The sequence below is a fragment of the Melospiza melodia genome, chromosome 5, assembly GCF_035770615.1.
Source record: "Melospiza melodia melodia isolate bMelMel2 chromosome 5, bMelMel2.pri, whole genome shotgun sequence".
NCBI lineage: Eukaryota > Metazoa > Chordata > Aves > Passeriformes > Passerellidae > Melospiza > Melospiza melodia.
This window is the reverse complement of record NC_086198.1, coordinates 29,230,574-29,245,321: the sequence shown is the minus strand read 5'-3', so window position 1 is coordinate 29,245,321 and position 14,748 is coordinate 29,230,574. Positions and strand designations below refer to the sequence as shown.

The window sequence follows — 14,748 nt, the reverse complement described above, 5'->3', positions numbered from 1 at the left end:
CTAGGTCAAATCTGTACTAAAAAAAAATTATCTCCTGCCAGTGTCAAGTTTCCAACACGAAAAGAGAAGTCACTGAAAAATCTCTGCTCTATATATTCTGTAACATCCCAATTGGGTTTCTCTCATCATTTTCATTTGCACTTAGCAAAAGCTCATTGATTCCTTCTCAATATTTCCATTTCTGGCCAGCCGCCGGACAGCCAAGCAGGCCAGTCCCTTACAACAGCTCCTTTGTGACAGTACATGTATCTTTAACATTAAATTTAAATTAAGCAGCAAACCCTCATCAAATGTCCTCAGAGTGAGGGCATTTTCCAGAAACCAAATGCCTTCATGTTGTCACATACTCAGAGATTCAGTCTAATGTTTTTTTCTACTTGCTCTTTCCCTTACTGAGAAGTCCTGAAGGACTTCAGGAGGGTTCAGAGGTCCTGAAAGGATGGAGGGCAACAGAGATGATTCAGGGACTGGAGCATTGGTCTTACAGGTAAAGGCTGAGGGAGCTGAGCCTGAGTTGAGCTGACTGGGGGGAAACATTATGAAGGACTGTCAGTATCTCTGGGAGGGATGCCAAGAGGATGGACCAGGCTCTGCTTGATGCTCTGATGAGCAATTGGACAAGAGGCACAGGAAGTTCCACCCGAATATGAGGAAGAACTTCTGTACTGTGCAGTGACCACACACTGGAACTGATAGTCCAGAGAGATTGTGGCCTCCCTCACTCAGATATTCATGGACCATCTGGGCACAATCCAGCTGCCCTGGGACAGCCCTGCTTAAGCAGGGAGGTTGGACCAGATGAATGATCCACTGTGGTCCCTTCCAACCCTAACCATTCTGTGATTCTGTGAAAGAAGAAAACCTGCTCGCTGCAGGTGACCCTTTAGCATCTAAGAGCCTGCCCACACTTCCTCAGGTGTCCGCACGATCCTGGCTCTTTGCTTGCCAGCTTCAGAAACTCGCTCAGCTTTCAGGGACGCTCCCGTTTGAGGCAGCTCGCTCGCAGCCCACCTGAGCTCCTGGGAAGCGCACCAACTCCTCGGGCCGAGCCGACTCCTCGCTGCCCCAGAGCTTCCCAGGGTCTAACCCGGTTTCAGCGCTTCCCGAGCCCCCGGGAAGGGGTGTTATGGTCCGTGAGAGCTCCGGGAGCCCGGCCCTCAGCGCCGCCCGGCCCCGTCGCCATGGCGAGGCCGCGGCGTCCCGTGAAGGGCCGGGCCGGCGGGGAGAGCTCGTCCTGCGGCCGCACCATGAGCCCAGGTCTGTGCGCCGGGGAGCCCTGGCCATGGGGTACATTTTATCGGTACCGGAGCCAAGGGCCGGGGTGTGTAGCGGGACAGGTGAAGGCACACGCTGAGGTGTCCCTGGGCAGTGGTTGGTGACAGCCAGGCAGCGGCGGATGGCGGCTGAATTCCCAGCGCCGCAGGGACGGAGGGCATTGAGGATACGGGTCGGGCAGAGGCCGTGACCGCGTCCAGGTCACTTGGAACAAATAGCATCTATCACGCTGGCTGTAGATTTCAAAAATGTATTGCTCGTTTTTATTTTTTTTAATCAATTTACACTATTACTTTCAGTGTAGTAAAGCTGCGTGCCAGTAAGTCTGTCCTGTCACTTTCTGATGTCCCTTTATCTTACGAGGTGCCAAGTAGCCACAGATATGCCCACAAAGGCGTGGTGTATCCATGCCTGCTTCCTCTCCTCCTGCCCGGGAGGGAAATCCTCAGCCTCCAGTTAATACCTCAGAAAATGTGTAGGAAGAGCAAAGGGGTTTCCCAAAAGGTGCTGGGAAAGGCACCATTGCTCTCAGCGGGTGTTTTACCTTCAGCTTCAGTGCACCTTGGAGCAATTACATCCATGGGGAGATTCCCTTCATTGCGGGATTAAGTGAAGCACTTCTTAGAAACAAACTGCACCACCTCATGTTTCACTGAATTCTCTGGGTGTTTGATGAAGTAAATGAGACATGGCTTGGACTTTATCATAAAGGAGCAAGATGTAAAGTGATCTTTAAATGACCAGCAATGAAATTTACACGACTGAAATAACATGAGTTTCAGAAGGATGTGGTGCCTTCTGTCATGTAATTTACCTGTAAGAATTAGTTACCTTGGAAACGAGAGAAAAGGAGAAATACACCCTCTATTTCACTCTGAAAGTAATCTCCCACATCTAAAGTAAAAGTTCAGTTGGCATTATTATGCAGCAGCTTGGGGTTTTTTTCCTCTCCCAAGCTTTGAGTCTAAAATAGGAGCCAGGGCAGTATTTTAGTCCTTGTGAGGCAGAAACATGCTAAGAAAAATGTCTGCATGTGTGCCTCATGTGTGACCTGTGTGCCTGATAGCCTCTTTTCTGTGAGCTGGGAACATGGAGTGTGTGAGCCAGCAAGGACTCGCTGTGTGCTCCAGCCAGGTGCTTTGTGGCAGTCCCCAAATGAGAGCTCCCTATCAATAGCTGTCCATGGCTGGAGTGGCTCTGTGGGGGTCTCCTTGCAGCTGCTTCCCCCCCGTTTCTGCCCCATAGCTGCAGTCAGCCCCTCTGGCTTGCCATTCCTCAGCCTCCACTAGGGCATGGCTGTGTTCATTTTCCCACCTAATACCTCACAACAAAGCTTGTAGAAAGCTTTGCATCTTCTCTGGGCTTCAATATTGTTGTTACAAAGTCCAATTACTCTTTCTCACTGAATAGCATCTTCCTAAAAAGGGGTTTTCCTTTCTATATAGTTTTTGTATACAAACCTGTCATTCTCTGTGAGGAGTGTAATCTTTTATAATGATGAATTACCCATATGTTTTTTGTTATATTGATTTTTTTCTTTTCTAGGACACATTTCTGTTAAATTTTGCTGCCTCTAATTGCAGACCAGTTTATCTATAAATAATACCTATTTTCTTTCTGTAGAAAATATTATCATTAGTACAAGGCCCCAAAAGAATGACTTAGAAGAAATATCCTATCCTGTCATCCTTTCAAACTATAGTTCTCTTTATTATTCAGTTCTCAGTAACACAATTTTAAAAAATTACTTCAATATAACCACAGCAAAATACTGCATCAATGAACTGTCTTTTGATCCCAGAAAGGCTAATATATAAAATATCTGCTAATCTGATGCTGATCATTCAGTAACAAATTGATTCATATCTAATACCTATTTCCCAAAAAATAAATTTCCTTTCACTAAATGTAGCAAATAGTTAAATTCTTTTTCCCCCTCTTATTATATTCTGTTTTTCCATCCCTATTAAAAGTTTATGCCTTCAGGCCTACCAGCAGGGCATGCAATACCTACATTAAACCAAATTTAAAAGTAAGGGTGCTCCTGCTGCTAACGTCCTCAGATCACAGACATGCAAAATGAAGGAACTGGCAGCTGAAACTTTAATGGTAGGAAGTGTAGACTGAATACTTGGGGAAAAAACACAGTAGCTCTATATGACAAAAAAGTCCTATTAGCATTTATGTACTTCAAGATGACAAGCCAGATGATTCTAAATAACTGTGAGGCTTTTGGCTTTTGTTGTAAGTAAAACCTGTGTTGTAAGTATAACATTACTTACCTTTTTTCCTTCAAAAGCTTTTTTTCTAGTATGATTATGTAGGATTTTGAACATTAACACAGTGCCTGTTGTTGCTTTGCACCCTGTATATTCCATCATCTGTCCATGTTGTGTATTAAGTTAAAATATTATCACTACTTGGACCTAGATAGAAGTAATGAGATAGCTCAGGGGAATCCCATGCAGGTATTGGTTCCTGAATCAGCTATCCCTATGGAAATCAAGAGCACCTCAGTGAAAGAGAGAAATCCCTGGAAAGTTAAATAATGACCAGTCCTTTGTGCTGTGTCTTACAGAAGTAATGCTGAGATTTGTGTGGAACTGGAGTTGGGTTTTAATTCACTGGAAATACCAGAGAGTGGCCTGGGAAGCAGCACAAGAAGGAAAATAAATCACATTGCTGTGAAGGGGTTGTTTCAAATAATGTTGGTTTTGTTTGTTTGTTTTAGTGCAAATGAAGGTGTTGCCTCAAGCAGTCCTCCAAAGCCCAGGGGAACATCCCAAGTTCATGGAGCAGCCTCTTTGCCCCCCATTAGAGTCTGCAAGGTAGGTACCACTTCTCTTTCAAAGCATCATTTCTGCTGTGAACAGCTTCAATCAGCTGTGCCACGGTGACAAATCATGTTTGCTCTTTTGCAATATTTAAAGCCACAAAAATCATAGGCAAGGAAATTCTCTCTTAGGAAAGTTCCAAAATTAAAAGAGAAAAAAAAAAAAAGATTTCCATTGGATTAAAAAGGATTTCTTGTTAACAACTGAATGATTTAAAATTAAATGGGAGCCAGCTTACAGGTGAAGCAGACTCTTTTTGTACACTTAGAGGTACTGTGAGTCATTATGAAACACCAGAGAAATAAGGATAAAGTAGCTTGAAAAGGACAAGTGACAACCTCTGGAAGAAAAGAAATGGTGTCTTTTAGCAAATGCCATCCTCATCTCAATTCTGTAAAAAGAAACAATGTCCATTCCAAGTCACAATCTCTTTTCTTCACATTGATTAATTAATTAATTAATTTTAATGTTTTTAGTTTTCATTGCATATAGGAAGCCATAATGATTTTCTTGAGCTGATGGAATTTCCTAGTATTTTTAACTAAGTATCACCTGCCCATGTTTTCTGTGTTATTGCTACACTAGCATCATCCATGATAACAGCCTGAGTGTGATTATGTATTTGTATTTTTAGTGAGTATTTGTTATTTTTAGTAAGCTCAGCTCTTTATGATGGATGACCATGTTTGTAGTTGCATCAGTCCAATACAGGTTATTACACAACTTCTGTAATATAGCAATTAGTTTGCAAGGTTTTGCTTATGGGTTTTTTTTTCCCTTGCTGTAGTTTTCTTTAAGTTTGAGGGTGTTGCCAGTCAGAAGTCAGAAATTCATACTTTGGCTATAAGGCAGGTGGCATTTTAAATTGTATATGATTCTAAGGGCTTTCTCTCTGATTTTTTGATATTTATTTATTAAGGTACCTTTGTTAAGACATCAGGCTTTCCTTTGTTTCATTTTGAGATGCTTTTTAACTGCAATGTGGATTGAATTGCAATAGGCTGATAGGAATTTGCCTGCTGTAGTTCACTGTTTCTGTTTGGGGGTTTTGACTTTCTCTTCTTCCAAAGATCTTCCGAAATTTTTATTATTCTGAAAATTTTGATATTGAAAACATTTTGGTATTGATTAAAAGTGAATTTTCACAGCAGTATCATTAAGGTGTACATCAGCAGCAGCTCCTGTGGATTGTGTTAAGTGCAGCCTCGAAGCACAAGCCTCTGCTGGTGCCACTCAGCAGCAGCAAATTCTGGAACAAATTAAAGGCACTATTTGTGAGGGAAGTTTTCAGTATTACATTGTTTTAAATACAGATATGTCAAAATATCTCTGCTATGCTTAGCTATTTTGTTTTCATTTAAATGAACTTTGTGAAGTGTCTTCAGTATTCTCAGAGCAATAAGGAGTGTGACGCTTATAATAGCTAACATTATGAAAAGAGTTTACTCTCATCACTGTAATGAAAGACAGCAGTGTAATACAGACAGAGAAAGAGCAAAGTAATGGATTTATGTGGAACACTAATGCTGAATTTCTTTTATCTTTGAGTGATTAACCAGACAATCTTTGTGCTCTTTCTCAGAAGGATAAAAATAATGCTATCTTTTATAAAGATAACATCCTCTACAGTTGGGATATCAGATGCTATTTATATACACCTTATGGCCAGTGAGTGCATATTACCCTTTCCAGGCATCTCGTGTGTATCAGAGGGGAGATGCAAAGATCTGGTGGCTGAAGTGAAAGGGGAAATGGTGCACAGTTCACATTTTAAACCTATATCCATGCATCCTGAAATTTTCTCTTTATTTTGATGACCTTCAAATTATCCTCTCAGTGGAGCCCCTTTTGCACCATGCTACTCAAACTGTGGAAAGCCAGGAGCAGCATTAAAAGATTGCATTGCACCAAGGAAAACATTTTGAGTTGGATTTGGGAATTCTTTTCTTGATTTGCTTTTGTTTTTAATTTTGGAGAAGCTAAATATGAAATATATTGTACCACTCTGGTCCAAACTCATAATATAAAAATGTAACAGTTCTGATTTAGGAAACAGTTTAAATATGGATAGCTTAATCAATTATTACTGATTTAGCTAATACACAATTTCTTTTAGTTTAGACAGAAATATCAGATAACCAGATCCCCTGAAAGCTTGTATCACCTCTGTTTCTTTTCAGAAATGAAGATTTGAACTAACTACAGACCAAAACATTAAAAAGATACTTGTATGTGCTTATAGAATGTCTGATATATTACTTTGTCAATATTTCAGTGTTTAGCTCAACTTGGCAATGATAATATATTATACATGCTGCAGAAGTCTATGTTAGCACCTTACAGTGTTTCTTTTAATTTTTTTCATTTAAATTTAGGATTCATTTGATCAAAGACAAAGATGCCATCGATGATTATTTGGCGAAGAATATCAAAGGGGTGTCAACACAAGAAGCCGCAGCGTAAGTTGGTTTTTTCGAGGCATTTTAACATCCATAAGTTTGTTTCCTTTGTTTCTAGTCATCAGAGTAATTTAAATTTAAAGTTCCCTAGGCCCTACCCTTTTTAGTGGAACTTGGCATTTAAAAATTGAAGTTGATATTAAATAATGATGTTTCATTTCTCCTGATGTTAAATATATCAAAGCGTTTATCTCCTTGGTTTTACTAATTTGTATATTTACCAATTAGATCAGATTTGTAACATTATTGTTAAGATTGTGTCAGTAATTATATTGTGCTGCTGTTTTTTTCTTTTCCCTTCTCTTTTTTTTCTGAGCCTTTGTGAAATATCTCCTTTGGGGTGGGAGCTGAGTATACTGACATACACGTTCTTGTAATTTTGAATTACTATTTAGCCAAGCCCAAGTGCTGACTTCTGTGGTGAAGCATTTAATACCCCATTAGTTATTTAAAAACCCAGTGAATGAAAGAAATCTAGATAAGTTTTGATTTCTTACAGCTGAGGTATTTACATTCAGAAGTTACAAGAGACTATGACTAACTTATTCTTCTGGAGTATTTTAACAGATCTGGGGTTCAGCACCATCAAAATTAATGAAAGAATTCTAACAAACTGGATTGCTTGTTGCTTAAGTGAGCTGATTTATTTATTTCAATATTTAAATAATAAAAGGATGCATATACAAGGGCTTCTAGGCACCTTAACAATGAATATTGCAAGATCACCCTTGCAGCATAAAAACATTCTATCAGTCAGACAGGAATTCCACCAGCTAGTTTCTTGCAAAATATGCTTCTTTTCTCCTTCCTAGCCTAAGAATGTGCCTGCAAAGCTTCCCTTAAAACTTTCACGTTGAAATCTGGAAAATTACTGCAGGTATCAGAGCTCAGGGAGCAAGCACGGAAGTGAGCACCTTCCCTTAGTGCCCCCCTGGTTCCACACCAGCTGGGGAAGTGGCTGCTCTGCTCATTGCACTCCAACAATTGCCACAGGCTGAGGTGCCTTCCCAGGAAGCTGTTTCAGCCCTCAGCCCCAGTGGATTTCCACACCATGCCAGGGACACAAGTGTTCTCCCTGAGGTGATTACTCAGGAGGTGACTGCTATTTTAGGAAGGCCTTGGGGCTTCAAAGTGAATTTTACAAACAAAAAAACAATGCAAAAAATCCTCCTAAGTGATGTTTTTATATCCAAACCCTGAGTCTGAACATTGTGGCAAAGTAAACCAGTGAGGACATCCACAATGAAGTAAGAATTTTATCATCTGTTCTGCAGTACCTATGCTGAGTGGAGTTCCCTTACAGTTTTGTATGCGGCTGTTTTTCCAAAGTTACCAACACCTCTTAGAAGATTAAACTGAAATATCATATGCATTTTGGTTTATTTCTGTGGAGGTTTTTAAAGTACCTACTTTAAAAGGTTACATTCATGTTCTGTGCATTTAATTCTCTTATAATTTTAGCTTTTGATAATAAATCAGGAGTTACGAAATTTCCCTCTCTATGTATAATTTACTAATGCTCTTCCATAACCTTGATAAAATCATTTGAGAGTAAACAAAATGTAGCAAGCTAACTACACAGTTGTATTAGTGTTATGCTAATCTAGTTAGAAAAAACTAAATGCATCAAATGTAATCTAAAACAAATTTATTAAGTAAGGCAATGCCATATCTATAAATGCTCTTACTGAAATCAGTGAATGCTTGGTATGTCTCAGCAGGCAATGGTATTATTATTTTAAAAATATGAGAGAGGGCTTGTAATATGCTGTGTAGTTTTTCAATATTCCTTCCATTCCAGAAGCAGCTTATTACACTTCTTTATAAAAGGACTGAATTTCTTTCCTCTGACATAAAGATCTGTACTTTTGTTTAATATTGAGCTTAACTTTATATGCCAGTGATTATTGCACCAAGACAAATTCTTGTAGCTACAATTCTGCTTAATGTTAAACACCCTTTTTTTTAAAGTTTGCATTAGGCAAACAACAAATTTATTATCTTCTAAATAAAGAAGTGTATAGGTAGTATCACATTTATGGAAAAAAGGGATATTCTCTAAAATTTTCCCCTAAAATCCTATCCATCACAATATGAGATGAACTATTGAAGGAAAAAGGTTGTAGTTATTATTGTATTGTAAAATATTGTCCTGTGTTCCAAACTTCAGCAAAAGAGAAGAATTCCATTAAGTGTCTTCATTATATAATCTCTTTTTCTTCCTGTGGAAAAATGAAGACATGTTTTTCATTCTTTTTCTTTGTAATAATTTTTTGTCCCAGGCTGATATGATAGACAAGGGAGAAAAATAGTGCTTAGTTTCCTAACTTTAATTATATTAAAACAGGATATTGCTTTGGTTTTTTTCATTGATTTTGTTTTGCTTCCTTCTCAAAGACTTTAAATTGAAATAAGAAGTAAATGTGATGCAAGGATCTGGAAATGGAAAAAAAAGTAAAAGGTCGTTAATACAGAATGTGAGTGCTTTCCTGCCACAGAAGCAGGCTTTTGTATGCAGAGGTTGGCTGACTCCTGTGGCCTTCAGTGTGCTTTCCTTGATACTTTCTGTTCTTAGTCCTGACTCACCAAGTCATTACCAGCTCAAAATCAAATTGCAGTAAAAATTAAAAATAGTTCATATGACTGAACCAAGAGTCAAGAAGTTCATGATGAACTGTGAAGCATTTTTCATTAAGATTTCAGGATTGAATCTTCAGATTAGTTTAGAGCCTAAAATGGTCCAGAATTTGATATTGTCATTCTTGTTTCCTGACCTTTTTGTCAGGGCCAGAAAGATCAAGTAACAGTTCTCTCCTCTTCATACAAATGAAAATTGTCAAAAGAGCAGCATGTCATCAAAAAAGAGTTGAAGACTAGAAAGAGAAACTTTGAAATGTATTTGATTAGAGGAATAGCTTTGCTTAGCTGTAACTAAAAAAATAATTATATTAGTGATGTTACTACAGGTATTTTAAATGCATTTGAGTTGGATGATGGAGTTCTACAGTCCTCAAGGCTCTGGTGGTCAAAAGAAATCCAAATTGTTATACAGAGATGGTGAAGGCTTACTTAGGTATGCAGAAAATTTGTATTTGTGTTTTGTGTCTCATGAGTGGAGGATCAGTGTGTTATGGAAAGCTTGCTTGATAAATCTGTGTCAGCAAAGACAGGCTGTGAGATGAATTTTTTCAGGCGGGAGACAGCATTCTCATACACGCATTCTGTCAGATGTTCTTGAGATACAGTGGGCTGTTCTGCTTAGAATTCTCCAATGGCTGGCCCACTTTAGGATTACCTGAAACAGGAAAAGGCAAAGGCTTTCATTCTCAGGTGTTCTGTGTCCTACAGAGCAGTTATCGGCCGTCTCTGCCAGTATGGTGAAGGTGGATCATTAAACTATTTTTCAGATTGTTGGCTGCAAAATGGAACATAAAATTTCTGCTCTAGCAGTGAGGAGTGATGAATATAGTGAAGCATAGCTTCTGTAAATTCCCTGCAAAAAGAGCAGAGGGACTTTGACCCAAGTTTGACTGATCTGGGTTAATAACCCCAGCCTTGTGATTAGTTGAGCCCCATCTTTCAGGATCCAGACAAGTGCTTTAGAATAAGGTGAATTAGACTTTCGAAGCACCTGTTTCTCTCCATTGCTTATAGAGAGATCATAGGGTGATGAGCTCAGATGTAGACACATAATTTACCACTCTATCCCATGCTGCAGAACTATGGAATTTTGAAAGCTGTAAAAAGGATGAGGTAGAGGTCTTAGAGACTGATTCCTGAGGCAACATTTTTACAGGAAGCTGTCAAATGCAGAATATAAGTGACCTGGCATCCATTTTAAAACTTCTGTTGGTGGCATCTGAAAAAAAATTATTTTTCCATTCTTCAGTCAGAGACAAATTATTTACTACCCTCCCCAAGTTTCTGCTCTTTTCAGTGTCAACATCAGCTAAGTAGAGTTAAGGAAGAAAGAAGTGGGGAAATTTGTGAGAGATTAAGTGTTAGAGGAGTTTGTGGAAATAAATTGTTTCCTACATCCATACATCTTCTAGCAGAGATCTCTGAATACTCAGCCCTATCTGTCCTCCAGGACAAAAAGGGAGAAACTTCCTCAGCTGACTAGAGGCCAGGATGATGTGGAGAGTTCACTGAGGGAGAAAAATGGGATTTGTGGGCTGATGGAGGGGAGACCTACTATGAAGGTTTGTTCTGTATTTTCATCACAGCCATGATGGACTAGTAAGCCTTAGTTTTAGACTGGGATTTTCTGACCTTGTCCTTTGTTTGTAATTTATTTAAATCATGAGAGTTGTTTCAGCACTCAGTTTTTTATTTATTTGCTTCTTTATCTGTCTATATTCTATGCATTGAAGGATGAGTGCTTTAAGGAAGCTGAACAGAAATAGCTGATTGGGGATTTGATTAACCCATACTTTTAGTAGCTGTCACCTCTACCACATAAATTAATAAGGTGACTTCTTAGGTTACTCAAAAAATAGATGGGGACCTTTTTTTTCATTGATATCATATTGCCATGTTCTCTTTTTCATTACCTGGAATTTTAACTGGAGCTTCCCAGTTTGAAGGGGCTTGGTCTAGGCATGGGAGTTTTATGTTGTAGGGTAATTGACCATTCCTCTGTTCGTAAGTGAGGCTTTCAAGGAAGAGAAGCACTACCAGAAAAAAGGTGAGGAAGATTTCTTGTTGGTGTGGGGTTAGGCAAGGAAGCACAAGGTGCATGTGCTATTACTAGCAAGCTTGCAAAAGGCAATTTGAGATGCAGACAGAGTGTAGGAGCAGATTCTGCTTTTCCCTTGTATTTCAACCCTTGATTAGACAGTATTTGGTTCCGGTGCTGCACTGCTGTGAACTACTTCCATTTCTTCTGTGTACAACGCTGTGGAGACAGAGGGAGGGAGGCAAGCTCAAGGAGATAGCAGCAAACAGAGAAAGAAGTAAACTTCTTTCCCTTTTATGTTCAGTCCTAGCCAGAATTTGCTGTTCTTCCTGATGTCAGTCTTTGGATAGGACCTGTAAGCACCTTATGGCCCTCTGTTCTCATTATTCTGGTTGAAAACTGGTGGAATGTTGTGTAAACTCATTTACATTTTATGAGGGTATTTCTTCACTTTTAGATACTAAAAACTATGGAAGAGGGTAAATAAGAACCAAAGAAATTTATCCTTTCATGGCAAAAGAAATTTTAAATTAAGGCACTCTGTCCCAAACTCCCTGCTGGTTGTGGAAAGGGAGATGGCACAAGTCACTTAGTGAGCTAGATGATAAATTTTAAATTCCTCTCACAATATTATTTAAATATGTATTTTTTTCAGTCTGAATAATTCCTAACAATCTCGCTTGCCATGACCAGGATTCAATGTTTATTAAACAACTTTCAAAAAGAGATTTTAGAACTTAGAGGCGCACATTCTTTTTGGTCAAATGAATGATCTCTGTGAATTTTGGGCCTGATAAGCATATTATTTAGTGTAATTAGGCAGTGATCTGAGGAACAGAGCTGTGTAGGAAGTGAATGGTTTGCCTTTCCTAAAGAAACTTCTCTGTGCATTTGTGTAATGTGCAAGATTTTTCTTGAAAAGGTTAAAAAAAGTTCTAATCAACTTCTGTACATTATGTAGAACTTCATTTTCTAAACTCTGCAAAAGAAAGTTTCATATTTAATGGGAAATCATGAATTATTCCATTTATTATCTACTTCCTCCTTTCAAAGACATGATCTGGATAAAAGGCGGGGTGAATAATTTCAAAAAATACAATACATTTTTAATGGGAAGGTGCAAACTACAGATTCTCATGACTATTAGCAAGTATAGAGGAAACAGAATTTTACTTGCAAAAACTCATCAAACTCTTGCAAAGATAAAATACATGACATACTTTAATAAAGAAGAACACAGTGAGCTGAAGTTTTTCTTTTTTTATGTAACTTGTTGTTTTTACTAAGTTTGGTCTTACGGTTTTTTAGTGCTTTCATTTCTCAGTAGTTCAGCAATATTTACTACCGAAGATAATGTACAAGCAGTACACAACTGACTTCTATTTTTAAAACACTCCATAAAGGTGAAGCATCTCTAACACACAAAGAGAGGCTGAGATGAAGAAAGATTGTCTAATCTGCCTTGGTACAGTCATGACTTCCTAATAATTTTTGCAGTGAATCCTGCATTGTGTAAAATCCTCGCCTTTCCTTTCTTATCTATCTCTTTGTGGTCTATTTGTCCTTATCCTACTGAGTAAATTCAGCTGGGGACTTGAATAAGAGATCTCCTAAATAAAAGCGAAAGTACTGTGTGAATTGTTCATATCAATACTGCAAAAAATGCAGAGCCTTGTATAGGGTTTTATGAAATTTTGTGATAGCAGCTGGAGAGGATACAGAAAGTAAATAATTATGTTTATCTGTCCTGCACACTGCAAAATAAACATGCAGAGAAATTTAGTGACTGCTTTGATATCATGCAAGTCAAATGGAAAGGATTCCAAACGCACGTGTTTCTAGCTCTCAGACCATCAGATCAGCTCTGAAACAAAAGAGAGAAGTTGAGAAATACTTCATAAATAGCAGTCCATAAAATGTGGTTGGAATTGCTTTTGGTTAAGGAACATTATTAATTTGGAAATAAAAGTAGAAAGACTAATGATGATAATGGGTTTTTTCTGATTAGTCTGGAAATAATCACAGGTGTGTTTACTTATGTAAGATGAACATTTTTATAAGGGCAGAATTTTTATCTTTAGTTTTAATGTTTTCTTTGCATTTATTTTTAGGGACAGAATGTTTCAAAAGTTCATTCCCAAATTTATATTTCCATTTTCTGGCTTAATGAGGATTCTTAATTATTACAGTGCTTACATTCATTTTAAAACACTTTTTATGTGTCATCCTTTGATGTTTATAATTGATTAATTTTTCATTTTATGTAGCTTTGAACAAAAGGAAGTGAGTTCAATATATGTGTTCTTTGTGGCATCCTACTGACAGGGTGTGCATCTCCCTTTGATTGCATGATTTCGGTTAAAGTGAGGTTTGACAACAATCCAGTGACTGAGGCAGCAGATAGAAAACACTGCATTGCTAAAGCTGAAAGTTCTTGTACATAAAAATATACATATATAGTATAAAGTACCTACACCTCTTTTTTAAAATATATGCTTTGTTTTCATCTTTTTGTTAATAGTTCTGGATAAATAGCTCCATAAAGTTTTTCTTCTTTAAAAAATCTGTATTGTTATAAGTCAATTCCAAGTGCTGTTTTTTCCCTCCCATGATGTGTACAGATCGTCGTGCAATATTTTTTATTTATAATTAGAATAGGGAATCCTTTTTATAGCCCTTTGCGAGCTTGTGGATTTTATTTTTTGTAATATGATATTAGCTATTTCAAGTTTGTAATTTGGAATTAAAAAGCAGACACCCCATCCCGATGTAATTTAACACTCAGCCCTAATAGTAAAATATTCTGAAGTGTAAGCTGTCTATTACTGCTTAATGGCATTTACTGTACTGTCATATCTTTTTTTAATGAGATTACTATAGTCTACAATTTAACATATTACCATGCAGTAAATATTTCATTAAAAGAAAAGTATTTAAACGGACAGTCTTTAAAGCAGGATTAAAGAGGCTGTGCCCTGATGCAGTTAAATAGCTTTGTATCAGTAGCAGGACATGGTACTGAAATGTGTTGAGTGCCTGGACCATACAAGGGCTTGACTTACCAAAATACTTGTGTGGATAAATTCTCCCAGAGAATTGGAATAGCACAGGGCTTGGATGTATTTTGAGTTAGCTGTGTGCTCACCTTTGGTGGGTTGCAGCCCAGTAGACAGCAGCAGTGTGAATACAGGGGCTGACACCACTGGAACCTGGGTGCTAAAGGCACCTCGCCTGCCATGTTTCCCAAGTGTTTGCATGAGCCCTTTCTGTGTTCAACAATTCCCTGCACAAAATTTAGCTCATTTTGGGCATGGGTGGCCCGTGGTGTTGCAAAACTGTTCTTGGTTTTTGGCTGTCCAATTATAATTAAATAATAATTCCTCTTTCAATTCCTAGGCAGAGCAGCCTGAATGTACAAATTCTTACAGCATATTTGGCTTTTTTTTTGTATTTTATATACTATATTTGTTTTTACTTAATGCATATATTTTTCAAATTTTAG

The 14,748-nt window shown here is 38.1% G+C and overlaps 1 protein-coding gene across 1 annotated transcript in view; it reads left to right on the top strand.

Annotated features, from left to right (window-relative positions):
• Positions 1-1,247: 1,247 nt before the first annotated feature.
• The window catches only part of TTC29 (tetratricopeptide repeat domain 29), a 113,554-nt gene continuing 100,053 nt past the window's right edge, over positions 1,248-14,748 (top strand). The window contains exons 1-3 of the mRNA XM_063158007.1: positions 1,248-1,257; positions 4,007-4,103; positions 6,485-6,568. Coding sequence (XP_063014077.1) covers positions 1,248-1,257; positions 4,007-4,103; positions 6,485-6,568 — 191 coding nt within the window. The remainder of the gene's footprint in view (positions 1,258-4,006; positions 4,104-6,484; positions 6,569-14,748) is intronic.